Here is a 15,119-nt window from a genome sequence, read left to right on the forward strand (position 1 = left end):
ACCAATTTCACGCTGGCTAGAAGCGCATGGCAAAAATACATCAGTAAGCCTATAACCAGAGCGCATAGGATTTTAAACTAAACTCAGTTAACCTACTGTAATATGTTGCACTTATATTTCCCTTTTCCCATAAACAGATAATCTCAAAGCGTTTCGCATTATCATCCATTGTACGAACAGGGAAATGGAGGCATCGGAAGGTTAAGAACTATGTTTCCACATAGAAGTGTAGGACTGGAAGGGCTCTTGAGATGTCATCTAATCCAGTCCCCTGCACTCAGGGCAGGACTAGAAGTACTATCTAGAGAAACCATGATTTGAGGACTTCAATAGCTCAGACATAGGTTAGAGGTTTCTCACAGGAGTGGGTGGGTGAGATTCTGTGGCCTGCATTGTGCAGGAGGTCAGACTAGACGATCATAATGGTCCCTTCTGACCTTAAAGTCTATGATTCTATGAAGTCACCATTAAATATATTGCAAGCAACAAAGAGAAACTGAGCGATTCATACCTAATCTCCTCATACTTATACACAACTAGAAAATATTCCCATTAGGTTTGATTTGGTTTTTAATGCAGAGAAGACCTGCAGAAGGAATCAATCAGCTGTTTGTGATACCTTACAGACCATGCAGGCTAGAGATAGTATTTAATAAGGTTAATGAAAAGGGAGAGGCAGGTTAGAGCTGAAGTATTGTTACTCCTGTGAAGCCACAGTTATAGAGGATTAATTTAATAACTACACCTAATGTTGCTTGGTACCTGAATTTAATTAAGGGCCAAACTCTGCTCACAGTTATATGAGTGCATATCTGGAGTAAGTGCATGGGGATCAGTCCTTATCTACAAGGATGTGCCTGAGAGCAGACTTTGGCTGTACGTGAAAATGGCTGTAGGGATTGGACCATGTATCTGCACTAATCATATGCGTCTCAAGGGCAAAGAGAGGTCTGGCCTCTGGTATAGCATAGAAAGCTGGGTGCCGCCTAAAGATCCCACCCTTGGCATGCCCCTCACAAGGGGCTTTCACACAATCCTCCCCTCCCCCAGAGACACACATTACCCCACAGGGGGTAAGGAGGAGGCAGGGCCATGGATCTGACTCCCCGCTGTGCCAGCCTCCCTGGAGTGTAATCCAGCTCACTGCTACCTCTGGGACAGTGCTGCACCTCTGCACCGCCCCCCATAGGGCCCAGTGCCTTGAAGGCACGATGGAGCCCTTGGTACATAAGCAATTTGACAGCAGCTACCTGCCTGAGGACAGTAAGATGCTGTATTCTAGACCATCCCTGACAGGCGTTTGTCTAACCTGCTCTTAAAAATCTCCAATGACAGAGATTTCACGGTCTCCCTAGGCAATTTATTCCAGTGCTTAACCACCCTGACAGTTAGGAAGTTTTTCCTAATGTCCAAACTAAACCACTCTTGCTCCAATTTAAGCCCATTGCTTCTTGTCCTATCCTCAGAGGTTAAGAAGAACAATTTTTCACCCTCCTCCTTGTAACCACCTTTTATGTACTTGAAAACTGTTATGTCCCGTCTCAGTCTTCTCTTCTCCAGACTAAATAAACCCAGTTTTTTCAATCTTCCCTCATAGGTCATGTTTTCTAGACCTTTAACCATTTTTGTTGCTCCTCTCTGGACCTTCTCCAACTTGTCCACATCTTTCCTTGGACACAAAACTCCAGTTGAAGCCTAATCAGTGTGGAGTACAGCAAAATAATTACTTCTCATGTCTTGCTTACAACACTCCTGCTAATACATCCCAGAATGTTTACTTTTTTTTTTGCAACAATGTTACACTGTTCACTCATATTTAGCTTGTGATTCACTTTGCCCCCCAGATCCCTTTCCACAGTACTCCTTCCTATGCAGTCATTTCCCATTTTGTATGTGTGCAACTGATTGTTTCTTCCTAAGTGCAGTACTTTGCATTTGTCCTTATTGAATTTCATCCTATTTACTTCAGATCATTTCTCCAGTTTGTCCAGATCATTTTGAATTTCAATCCTATCCTCAAAGCACTTGCAATCCCTCGCAGCTTGGTATTGGCTGCAAACTTGTTAAGTGTACTCTCTATGCCATTATCTAAATCACTGATGAAGATATTGAACAGAAGTGGACCCAGGACCAATCCCTGCAGGACCCCACTCGATATGCCCTTCCAGCTTGCACCCACCTTATAGTAAGCCTCATCTAGGTTGTATTTCCCTAGTTTGTTTATAAGGTCATGCAAGACAGTACCAAAAGCCTTACTAAAGTCAAGATATACCACATCTACCACTTCCCCCCTATCCACAAGGCTCATTACCCTGTCAAAGAAAATTATTAGGTTGGTTTGACATGATTTGTTCTTGACAAATCCATGCCAACATGTTCACTGATTTTGGGAGCCAGGTCTGGCAGCATGATTCTCAGAAGGGCTGACCTCCTGCAGCCCCCAATGCCTTAAATAGGACCTGTGGGTGCTCAGGATATCTGAAAATCAGATTCCACCTGTTTCACATTGGGCACCCAAAATTAGGGTCCATTTCTATTCCAAATGATTTGCCCAAGGAAACACCAGTCCCAGTGGCAGAGCCAGGAATAGAAAGCAGGTCTTCTACCATCCAGCCCTGTGCTCAGCTTGTTGAGGTACCGCTACTCTTCAGCACTTGTGTTTAGACACACACACATCCCCATCATATCTGGGTGCTGCCAGGAGGAAGCGGAGATGGATGGATGCAGAGAGTGGTGAAGAGCTTTTGTCTTATGAAAGAGACTGACAGGATAGGAACTACTGACTGAGGCCATATCTACATCAGAGAGCTTACAGCTGTACCCCTGCAGCTGCGCCACTGTAAGATTGCTCGTGTAGCTGCTCTATGCTGGCAGGAGACAGCTCTCCTGTTGACATAATAAAATCACCTCCATGAGTGGTGGTAGCAGCTCTCCTGTCACCATAGCACTGTTCACACCGGTGCTTCTGCCAGTGTAACTTATGTCGCCTGGGGTGTGTTTTTTTCACAACCCCAGAGCAACACAAGTTACACCGACAAAAGCGGGAGCGTAGACATGGCCTGAGTGGCTCAGGCCACTGCAAGGGGCAAAAAAGAGGTCACAAGATCAGCGCAGGGAATGAAGGGGGGAAATGGAGGGGGAGGGGTGACTCCACACACCATGAGGCAGAGGCAGTTTAAGTACAATCTATATTATCTATATATTTTTATTTGTCATTGTATTTGCTTGTTTCTGCAGAGTATTATAACATCACGAAGACCAAAATAGAGAGCGGCTTGTTGCTGAGCTCACATCAGTTATACACGATAAGTACAAAACTAGGTGACTCTGTCTTATTTATCATACATTTTCCCCCCAGCCATTTATATACAAAGAACTACTCTATATGGAAAAATAATAAACAAATCCCATGGGTATGTTACATGGTAAAAAAGGGAAGGGGAGAGAGAGCAGGAGAGGGAGAGGGCAGCATTGAGGGCCTACTGATGGGGCTGTCCTGGGTGCTAGGGTTCTGGGCTACCATTAGCTGGATACATGTGATCACTGGGCCAATTAGCCTAGACCTCCAGCACTGAGTTTTATTGAATATTGTTTCTTATTAGCCAGCCAGTCATTGTCACGTTCCGTCACTTGCCCATCTTGAAGGAGAGCAGCAAGCTTTGCAGAGAGGTTTTCGTATAGTGCTAAAAACAGATATATGGCAGCTGGCTGTGAGGTGGCTCAATTGTCTACCAAATTCCTCGTTTTTTTCCAAAGGCGGCTAGTCCCAAAAGTGTTATACTTTAAACCACTAAGCACAGGAAGCTTCAAGAATATCCAGATCCTAAACACAGCATATGCAGCATCCGCTTTAAAATAAAACGAAATAAAAAACCACCTGTCCCCAAAGCTGGAACATCTCAGGGTCAAGGGCACCTCCCCAGGCCACTCCAAACTTCAGCCACCTCCTTCCACCCAAGGGATGGACATCAAGAGACTCACCACAAATAAATTAAAGTGGGATGGGGGGTTGGGGACATGTGGCAGCTGGAAAAAGAGGGACCGGACAGCCCCGCAGAAACAGAGGCGGGGATGTGTGCGCCCAAAAAAGAGTTAATATAAAATAAGTAAGGAGAGAGATGAGGGGTGGCTGTGAAGTGAAGGTCGTTGGAAAGAAGGCCTGTGTGAACTTCAGCCCTGCATGACAGTAGGATTGCAGGTGGAGAAAGGCCTGAAAATTAGTGCGTGTTTTGTTTCAGTTTAGCAATGACTGATTTTTTTTTTTAAAAAAAAGCAGCACACTATATTGCATGGGACTAAAGTTGAGGGGAACCTAGCAGTTACAGAAGCCCATTTGCTTTTAGACCTCCTGTTCCCATCTCCCACCCCCTCAGAGAACCCACCCACCCCACATTGTCCCCAGGCCCTTTGGCAGCTTTGTGGTAGGGGAGCGGAAGGTGTTGCACTGAACAGACCCACCTCTCCTCTAGCATATTCTCAATAGCAAAAAGGGGAGCGCAAACCACCCCTGCATTGACATCCCAAGGAGAAACAGGCTCACCTCCAGCCCGCATCCATTCTCCCCCAACCAGACAGGCCTCTGAATTGGTTGTTTCCGAGGGTGCTGCTGCTGGGGTCTTTGCGTGTGAAAATTAAGGCACAGACGAGAAAGGGAAGCCACATGCAAAAGAAGTCAAGCCCTAGTTCCTCCCATCAGGCCTCTCCAGCTGAGGGGCTAGACACACGATAACAGAGCGGGTGCTTGCTGACCCCAACTAGCCAAGGGGCCTCAAGCCATAATAGCAGCTTAGAACTGGTCCTAGCGATAGCGGAAGGAATGAACAGAGGCCCAGCTGGGAGAAAAGCAGCAGCTTAATGTTAACCTCCTGGTTTCAGTTCCCTTTCGGTGGGCTGTTTTAATGCAGGCACATGTAACCACAGCAGAAGGGAAGTCCAATAAGATGCATTTCTTGGTGCCAGGCAAGATTTTTGGCTCTTCCGGGGGACTTTTTCTCCTCACTCTTGCTGGACCTTTAAGGCCAGAGTCACAGCCCACTGAAGTTAATGGAAAGAATCTCATTGACTTCAATGGAATTTGGCTCAAGCCTTTACTGCATCAGTTACGACAAGGATTATAGCGTGTGCAGTAGCAGCTCCACCCTGAGGGATCATGGGAAACCCAGATGCATGACAGACTGGCCGCAGTGTGTAAACAACTCCAACCAGTCCAGTTAAGCCCTGAACAACAAAGAGGAAGATGAGGAGGGAGTATTTAACATCCCATCCTAGCAGCAACATGCCTTCAATTCACAAGGCAAATCAATGGACAAGATTGGCAGAAGGCTATCTGTAAGAAGAGTGGGGAAGGTGCATGTTCTGGAATTTAACTGGAAGATACAGCTCTGGAAAGAAGAGATGGGGTATCTAAGAGAGAGACTGTTCAGAGTTAAAATATCCCCACTGCACAGAAATCCAAGAGGAGGAAATGAAGGGCCAGAATTCTGCAAATGAATATATTATATTAACTTCTAACCACAAATATTTAACTTCAGTTACTGAGTATGGCTGGTGCTAAGACTCACTAGGAGGGACAGCCAGACACGCCAAGGAGGAATCCTGCTTCTATAATGCAGGAGAGAGAGACGGAAAGCCTGACCATCCATGCGATCGTAGAACCCCTCACCCATAAAAGGAAAAAATGGCTCAAATCAGCCCACCCTGCAGGACTTACTCCCCCCACACCTCTAAAGTACAATATTGCATAATCAGGTGCACTGGGGGATGGGAGGGGGTTCCCTTCTGAGGCCTCCAACAGTGGCCATAGAGAACAGAGAAGCAGATAGGACTGATGGTCTGATACGGTCATCAGGAATTCGTACAGGTGTCTCTCTATCATGCTGCCCAAAGGGTACAGAGAAATTAATATTGAGGAGCTGGTAGAGAGGGGAACAATGGGGGCAGGTTGTGTCCTCATCAACCACTACGGAAAAATGGAGCACAAAGTAATGTCGTTGTTCAGCTAGAAAGAAGCTTTTTTGGCCACTTCTTATTCCAGCCAATCATGTTCCACAAAGCTTGCCCAGTGGTGGGAGGATATGACCTCACTTCCTGGAGTTTTTCCTACACCCCTCCCCCACTCCACAAAAAAGAAAATGAAAACAGGGTCCACTCTTTCATAGGGCTCTGCTCCCCCTTCGCCACGTGTGTTTGGTGCTTTTTAAACACTTATTTGTGAAGGGGAAAAAACCTAGTCCAGTTGATCTTTGCTTTAGAAAATGGTTTGTGAGGATGAAATCCCAGCCAACACCCCCCCTCACCCCCAGTCATGACACTCACACCCACAAAAGCTACTGAGAAGTGGGGAAGTGCCCCATTCTGCACTGAGCACCATTCAGGAAGTGACATGACCTCTGATTCTGGTTCAATAAATAGAAGGAAGGTTCCAGGCTGCGCTGGGGTGGTTACAGCCATTGGCCTCAGGGAGGAACTCCGGGGAGGGGGCCTCTCTTAGAACTCGTCGTCAGAGCTCAGCAGGAGGGTCTTCTCATTGTCCCGGGCACCCGAGCAGCTGTGGGAGCGCGAGATGATGTGGCTGCCATTACGCCAGGGAGGGCCGTGCTCCAGAGTTGACTGCTGGGTGTACTGCTGGTAGGCGGGGGAGAAGTTGTGGATGGCATCTTGGACGATGTCATGAGGGTTCATGGTCTCCTTGAGGCTGCTGGAGATGCTCTTCATGGGGGCGCAGCGACCTGCCGAGTAAGATGGGAGAGTGCAGTGAGAAAAACAAAGCCTTAAACATCAGAGAAGGGAATTTTCACACAGTGACCCACAGCCCCAGACACCCTAGCACCTTTTGCACAGGCTGTCTTCAAGTGGCTTCAAAAGAAGTGCCGTAAAAATGGTACAAGCTTTCAGGGGCATGCCCCCAGCATTTGGAAGAGGATTGGTCACAACTGGCCAAGCAATTCCACTTCAAAACAGCAGACTGGAGACATGCAGTAGGAATGGGCTACATACAAATTGCTGACAATCCTACCTTGCATCCTCACCCTGGCTGGTATGGGGGGTGTGATTGCAAGGCACAGATTGAGAAGCGTTTCTGTAAGGGACTTGGAGACGGCACAAAAGAGCAAGAGGAAGGTTCTAGGAATTCGGGGGAGATATGGGGCTTGCATTTATTAGGAAGGACAGTGGCTGCAGACAGGACTGAGGGTTCACCGCTGTGATGGGAGGCAGAAAATGTTTACAAGGAGAAGGGAGATGGGAAGGCAGGGAGGGAGAAAGCAACAGAGAAGGGCCCTCTGCATGGAGCTAGGGATGTGTGTGTGTCAGACAGCAGCAGTGAGGGAAGCTGCAGCTGGGCCAACTCCATCTGGGAGTCAGTCAGGCCTGAGCTATGTGGGGAAATTACAGGGTGCAAGACAGACAGGTACACAGTGAAGGTGGTTGCCTCCTATCTTGGAATGCTACTAATCCCATTCCTCTCTGAACTGCCAGGGGCGTCAGCACCCACATGAGCTTCTGAATTTGCTCCCTGCCTCAAAGGATGAACTCCCCAAACCACCAAGGCATGATGCTTATTTTTGGCGTTAAAAGGGGGACAGTCTCATATACGTGAGGCTGATTGCTTCAATATACACAGCCCCATTCCCACCCTTAGACCTGTGTACAGAGCACGTGGCATTCTTCACAGGGCCCATGGTTTTAGCTAGACCTAAAACAATTGTTTCAACGTGACTGATAAGACTCTCAACCTGCTAGCCCCACCAAAGGCACTCCAGGCTATGAAGTTATGCCACTGCCCTGTTAGGCGACCTATGATACAGGCAGGGCCGTTTCTACCCATACGCAAAGTACTCAGCTGCGTAGGGCACCAGGAAATTTGGGGCACCACATTTCCTGGTGCCCTACACAGCTGCGTGCTGCTCCAACCACTGATCCTCTTCTTCCCCATGGCCCCCAGCCCTGCCTCTTCCCACCCCTGCTCTGCCCCAGCCCCACCCCCACTCCACCCCTTCCCCAAAGCCCCTGCCCCTGCCTCACCTCTTCCTGCCCCTGCTCTGCCTCCACTCCGCCCCCACTCCAGCCCTTCCCCTGAGGACTGCAGCAGGGGTCAGGCGCCCTGCACTCACCGGGCAGCAGTAAGTGGAGGAGCGACCCAGCCCCTGCCCCTTCTGTGCCGCTGGCTCCCAGCTGCATCTCCGATGAGTGCTGGGGAGGTGGGGGGGAAGAGTTTCCCCTGCCCCACAAGCCTGGGAGCCGGGGGAGCAGAGTTGAGCAGGCTGGGGCTGGGTCACTCCATTCCCACTGCCCCGTGAGTGCAGGGTCAGGCCTGCCCTGAAATCACCAGGCGGCAGGAAGTGGGGAGACCTGGCCCCAATCTGCTATGCTATGCTGGCTCGTACTGCGGGGTGGTTTCCTCCCTGCCCCCCAAGCCTGCTTCTGCCCCCCTGCAGAGGCCTGGGTCCCCACACAGTCCCCCCACGGAGGGGATGCTTAGGGCACCAAAATGGCTAGGGATGGCCCTGGATACAATAATAATAAACAAATTGTCTAACTCTCAAGAAGCTGCATTGAGGAAGGCAAGTTCCAAACACGGGATGGCAGCAGGAATCTGCCAGCTAGTGCTTCGTAGGGAAAGGTTAGCATATTGGTGGAGAGAGGTGGGAAACCAGTCTGAGCAGTATCCCAGATAAGAGTGACTGAAGAATACACAGAGAGCACGGCACCTACCGTATGGCCCATACGATGGAACGGCTGCATCAGAAACCAGTAGCCAAAGCAAGGGAGAGAAAGAGAGAAAGGAAAAAGAGAGAGAGAGACAGAAAGATGGGAAACAACAGGCTGAACAAGCAAGTTATTCTCAGACCCGCCACCAAAACATCCCCACAGTGCTGGGTAGGAATTTAACCATTCATTTAACACATGCAGGCTCTATGGCTGCGGAAGGGCAGGACCCTTCTAATTTCCCCCCCAAGCCCCCCTATTGTTGGAGTGACCTGTCCTACCAGAGCCTCTAGGCTTGCTGGGATGGAGTGGTCATGCCATGACCTTCGCATGCCATCTGTGCATGATGCGGATCCCGTCTCTAAAGGGAAGGAAGCCACACCCCTTTATTTAGGGAAGGAGGGAAAAAACACCATGACAGACTGGTACAGCAGTGGGCACAAGAACATCCTCTCTTTACTGGCCAGCTTCCAAGTCCCTCTGCTGATGCCCTTCCTCTGCCCAAGAGCTGGGTCTCTGACCCCTCTGTCCTCAGAATGTCTCTGCAGGAAGATCCCCCCCCCCTCATGCCAACGGCACACACTTCCATCTCCCTCAGTCTGAGGGAAACAGGAGCTTCCTCAGACCTCTCCCCCGACTCCCTTGTATCTGCTGCCCAACCTGACCATGTGGTGTTCCCGCACAGGAACACAGGAAAGAGGCCACTATGCCATCCTCTGACAGGAGACTAATTCTTACAGCCCTGAAGTCTGCAGCGAGCAGTCCTGGGTGGAGTACTGGGGAACTGAAAAGGAAACACTGAAGATCAAATTATGTTCTGCCCTGTAGGGCCCTTGCACACCGTGTCTGTGCAAATGTAACTGGGGAGAGAATACTTTCCTGAGTATCCAGAGCCTAGGACCCAAAAAAACAGCTAGGGTATTGATTGCCGCCCCCTCCTTGACACCAAAGTGTATGCACGCCCTCCCAGGGAGGCTGACTCCTATACCTTGTGCGTCAAGACGCTTGTCTGCATAGACCTTGTAGGTGAAGGCATGGCGCAGGGCGAGGGCTGCGAAGAACATCTCCACGCAGATGATGAAGTCCTGGTAGCCGGCGGCCACAGTACCTTCGCCCACAGACACATTGGCTGAGTGGATCTTGGGAATGGCACCACACTTCTCAAGAATAGCCAGCAGCATCCCTGAGCAGGGCAACAGATTCAAAAAAAAAGTGAGGGAAAAAAAAAAAAAGCTGACCTCACAACTCCCCACAGAAATAAGCATCGCCAGTTGTCTGTGCACATGTCCAGGCAAACTTGTTCAACAAAATGACTGCTACAGGAAGTTAGCTGGATGCTCCCATTTATCCTGTTTTGTAGTACAAGAGAAAAGCAGCACCTCGTGAAATTAAATAGCAACAAACCTGAGCACAGATAGCACTTAAATAGATACATTTTTCTAATGACAACCTATAAATGAATCGCACAAGCATCGCGCAAGTACATTAATTGAGTTTTCTGCTTTCTCTGTAGCACGTGACAACGTTGCTAATGCCACAGCAATATAGTAGACTACACACACTATTAGTTTGTTCTAATGGAGTATCTCCTTGTTTCTATGTATCTTGCCCTGATCCACTGGGGGTTCTGAAACTACATGACATGTGTTTCAGTTTGTGTGTCATTTAGCAAAAAGGTATAGGAGCTTGTGACTGAAGATTGTTGATAATCTTTAAAGGAGACCCATGATTTCAGGTTTTGTCACAATACAATTGCAATATGCAAATGAACTCATGCCAGCTGCATCTTGCCACTGGCAGAGCTGCCCAAGGCCACCATGAAACAAGCAGCTGGTTTGTGAGGCAGGTGTGTGTCAAAGACAGTGGGGGAGGTACAAAGATGACAAAGGGGGAGAGAGTTTCTCCTGGGACGATCAACAACATACTAAAGGATCACAATAGAGACTCGGTGGCTACTCAACAATTGTTTCATCAGCTTTTACTTCCCCGGGGGCCTCTCTAATGAGATCTGCAGGGTAGGGAGAGGAGGTGCCTCACCTTGCCAGAAGGACAGGAAGATGACGGACTTGACCATGAAGAACTTGAGAACAGGGCTGTAGGGGCTGAGCAGCTCGCGTGTGGCAAAGTAGAAGAGGAAGAGGGCGTAGAGTGCCAGGCTGACTGAAATATTGTAGATGATCGTCACATAGAGGTAGCCGCGGGTGACACTGAAATGAGAGGAAACACAAACCCTCTGCAGTTCACAAATATCCTCCATCCCTCACCTCTTTGAGACAAGGGTACAACCTTCCTCTCCCATCTGGCACCCCCACCCAACTCCCTTCCCTGAGGTAACATGAAACTCATCTGCTCCACTCTTAAATGCCTCTTTTCCCCTCCACGCTGCTCTCCCTCTTCTCATGCACAGCCCAAGAACCCCCTTTCTCCACACATCCCCTCGCCCCACCATGACCCTGTGCAGTCACTCAGGCCCCAAGGCAGCCAGACTCTTTCCTTCACAAACTCATGGAACATCAGGCATATGACAGGCTTGCTTGCTGAAGAAATCCCACGACGATAAACAGTTTGCTTACTCGAAGTCACCATCCCGGTACTTGCCAAAGGCCTGGAGGATGACGGTGCTGATTGCCATAAGGGGCTTCACCACACAGAACTGCAGGGTGGCCTAAGGGAAAGAGGAATGAGATGGAGAAGGAGAGAGAACAAAGTGCCACATACATACACACAGGCTTTGATCCAGAGGCAACCAATACCATACATCAGTCACCATCAGAGCCGTTCAACAGCATAGTGTGGTTCCAGTCCTAACAATTACACTGGTCCCACTGGTCCTTAACTGCAGTTCTCCAGGAGCAGAAGGTGAGAAAGAGTGAGATTGTGTGCATCCATCTGGCTGCCCTTCCTCCTCCACAACAGGTGAAGCCCACCCCCAGGCTGGAGGTGGCAAGAGACTGCTCACTGACGGAGTCAGTTCAGAGGCTGGGTTGCACCAGAGGTAGGGAGACCACCCATCCTGCATTTTAAGTGAAGGTCCTTAACTGGGGCCTAACGTTCCATGACCAAGTCCAATGAGGAGCTACTGAGAAACGTTTGATCAGATAAAAATGCACGTTTCCACGTGATACCCACACATGATCCTACCCTGGGACATGGTACACACACGATTCTGTATAATGAACAAAATGTGTCCTGGGATATAGGCAGGGAGGGGAAGAAAGGACTCTGGTCCATATTTTTCATCACCATATTCTCTGTCTGCTTGCGATGCAGGTGGTCACCTTAGATGGGAAAAAAGAGGAAGCAACTCCAGACTCTTCTTAGAAAGGGATATCTCAGCAAATGAAACTGAGTAAGGTGGTTTCAGATACCACAGTGACGAGGGCTGTCTAAATGCCTAGCTAGGTTAGATTCGTTCTGCTTTCACTCGCACGAGCTTAGAGTCAATCTGGAAGGGAGAATCGCCCTGGAGGCTCTCTAGGACTTGAGAGCAGTTCTGTCTGCTCCATCAGGTGTCCCAGGACTGAGCATGGCCTCTGAACCGCCACCCCCTCATAATTCCCTCCCACCCCAAACCTCACAGTAAGAAACATTTAACTTTGGTGAGAGAGACGAAGCTGAACTTCAAACCGGTCAGAGGTGGGGGGAAAGGGGAAGACCCTAAAATTTTCACTGGAGTCTCCCTAAAATAGACCAGGTAAGAGTTTTGCAAGGTGCTGAGGTGGGTAGAAGGAAGGCAAAACCAAAAGGAAGGTTGCTGTTGGTAAGACACAATTTGCTAGTGGTCATAAGACTTCAAGGAGATAAAAAACCCAACACAAGCCAGTGGGTGAGTCACCAAGATGAGAACTGAAAAAGGTCAAGCTAATTGGTATACAACAAATCTGTGCTTCCTCTCCCTCCAGTCCAGGGATTGTTTAACTATTTCCCTGCAATCCAAACCACACACTTTGTTTTTAGGCACTTCCTGGGGAAGAAAGCATTAAGACATATGGGAAATGCACTAAGGATGCATGACCCAGACATCATGAAGGTCACTGGGCACAAGTCGGGAAAGAACCTCTGCATAATACCCTACTGTGAAGATAAGTGTCTGCCCAGGCTTTTAGACCACACCCACCGCTGTGGCCTCTGAGGGTATCTACAATGCAATACAAAATCCACAGCACCAAGTCTCAGAGGCCAAGTCAACTGATTTAGACTAACGGGACTCAGGCTGCGGGGCTAAAAATTGCAGTGTAGACATTTGGGCTCAGGCTGGAGCCCGGGCTCTGAAACTCCACAAGGGGGGGTGGGTCTCAGAGCCTGGGCTCCAACCCAAATGACTACACTGCAGTTTTTAGCCCCACAGCCTGAGTAAGCTGCATCTGTGCCACAGGTCTTTTATTGCAGTGTAGATGTACCCTGAGTGCTCAAGATACACATGGCTGATACAGACGGATACAGCAGACGCCTGTCTGAGAACAGCCCAGTACAAGAGAGGGGAGGGGAAGGATAGTTGCGCAGTGAAGAGGCCTTCAGCACTAACAAGGCTGACGAGAACCGACAGGGCGACACCACTACCAGACAGGCTCAGAGTGGAGCTGAGAACAGCCAAGGTGTTCCTTTTAACAGGGTTTCCCCTCAGTGGGTCATCAAAGAGATAAACTTGGCAGTCAGGTGGCCCTGGAAGTTTTCCTGCTCCAACCGTGCTGGAATCCCAAGGAGGTCCCAGAGGCTGGGCTTGGTGCCACAGACTGCCCATTGAGCTGCCGTCAGCCCAACTTCCATGGAGTGAGAGGGAAGTGCTTCACATCCCTCTGGCAGGCTAGAAAGCGGTGCCACCAGTTTGCAAAGGGCAGTCTCATCTGGAAGAACTGCTACCACGTTGCGGGGAAGTGAGGGAGCCTAGAAAAATATCCATCCAAGACAGAATTGTCAAATCCTCGGCCCGCTTGATCCATTTGTGAAACCTGCGCAACATACTCAGAGTTTGCAAAATTTCAGCTTTCATTAAACAAACCAAAAAGTTGCTATTCCTCATGGTTGAGAAGAAAACCTTCCAGACATGAGCTGAGTGTTACTCACATAGTGATGTCGGCCTAAGTCTGCAGACGGACTGAAACAATGGCGCTAAGAGGAGTGAACTACCCTATGCCCTATCACTGAGGTGTTACTCGAAAGCCAGTTGAGGACACTTTAAATGTCATTGATCACAGTTTTAATGGGGGAAATGGAGAATGGGGTGGGAGTGAAGCCCAGGTGAGGAAGGACTTAGGAGTTCCTTAGGGAAGGAAAAAACAGAGGGAAGAATGGAAATACATAAAGGCAGGAAAGAGCAAGAGGAACAAATAAAGGAGGATAAGGAAGGAAGAAAATAGCCATAGCCCTAAAGGTCACTAAGCTTCCCAGGGGGTAATGCTGAATGCAATAATCACGCTCTTTTCACTCTTGATCTTAATGCAAACTTTTCTTTGAGATCAGCTGGAGCTCTGGTGTGGAGTAAGGGTAGCAAATGGGCCTAAATTCATAGTGAGACCCGAAGACTATAATTAAAAATGGAATTCAGCCCTTTTTCAGAGAATGAAAGCAATGCCCCAATCTAACCAACCTGTTTCAGTCACTATCTACAGAGAGATCCTGCATGTCACTTTCAGCAGCTTAGCAAATCTCTACCTTTACTGCTACATTGTGACAGCCAGCAGTGACAGCCTCCTGGACCCCATAACCGAACGCATGATGGATTTGTCGTCATTTATATTTCTCTCTCTTCCTGACATAACCACTTCATCATGCACCCCCCCCACAACCCCGGAGTGAGCAATATGCTGGAGAAGTTCCTCCTGCAAAGTGTTGTGTCACGATGATCAGACTCCAGACTCCCACTCCTAACCACACTGACAAAGCTGGGAACTCAAGAGACACTTACACAACTAATGGGGGTGTCTGGGACCCAAGAAGGCACCAAGTTCTCATAGGGGATCTGGGACCTGCCCATCCCAGGAGGGGAAGAGGAAACAAACATCAGCTCCCAGGAATTCCTGGGGCTTGGAGTAGATCCTGTAGAGAAGACATGTCATTTCCCTTGCTAAGAGCCTTTCTAGTTTTTGGGTGGGCAGAGTAACATGGTATATCTGCTTCAGCGCTATTACAACACGATAACAGATTTATTTTCTCCCAGCCTTTCTCAGCTTGATCTCATAAACCCATTGAACAGAGGTCGGCCCAAAGGAACCCTCATCTCAGAAACTCCACGGGCCAGGCATTACTGCCTCCTCTCCCGCTTCTTGCGCACAGCCCAGCTTTCCTCAGCCAGTACCTGTTTGCAGAACCTCAGGAATCCGATGGAATACGTCTTCCCCCACAGGCAGCAAGTCCCATACATGCAACTGGACCTGAAAATGCAACATAGCAGGACAGCCAGAGAAAGAGGAATC

General features: G+C 48.9%; 1 protein-coding gene across 3 annotated transcripts in view; it reads right to left on the reverse strand.

Annotated features, from left to right (window-relative positions):
* Positions 1-3,174: 3,174 nt before the first annotated feature.
* TMEM184B (transmembrane protein 184B) overlaps positions 3,175-15,119 on the reverse strand; it is a 41,717-nt gene continuing 29,772 nt past the window's right edge. For 2 of the 3 annotated variants that reach the window (XM_073326278.1, XM_073326289.1), the window contains 6 exons: positions 15,002-15,077; positions 11,280-11,371; positions 10,744-10,913; positions 9,695-9,889; positions 8,713-8,736; positions 3,175-6,728 (listed from right to left, as the gene is read on the reverse strand). In XM_073326278.1, the coding sequence (XP_073182379.1) occupies positions 6,487-6,728; positions 8,713-8,736; positions 9,695-9,889; positions 10,744-10,913; positions 11,280-11,371; positions 15,002-15,077 (799 nt within the window). In that variant the 3' untranslated portion in view covers positions 3,175-6,486. The remainder of the gene's footprint in view (positions 6,729-8,712; positions 8,737-9,694; positions 9,890-10,743; positions 10,914-11,279; positions 11,372-15,001; positions 15,078-15,119) is intronic. The other variant, XM_073326299.1, reaches the window with a different exon arrangement.

Source organism: Lepidochelys kempii, chromosome 1 (assembly GCF_965140285.1).
Source record: "Lepidochelys kempii isolate rLepKem1 chromosome 1, rLepKem1.hap1, whole genome shotgun sequence".
Taxonomy (NCBI): domain Eukaryota; kingdom Metazoa; phylum Chordata; order Testudines; family Cheloniidae; genus Lepidochelys; species Lepidochelys kempii.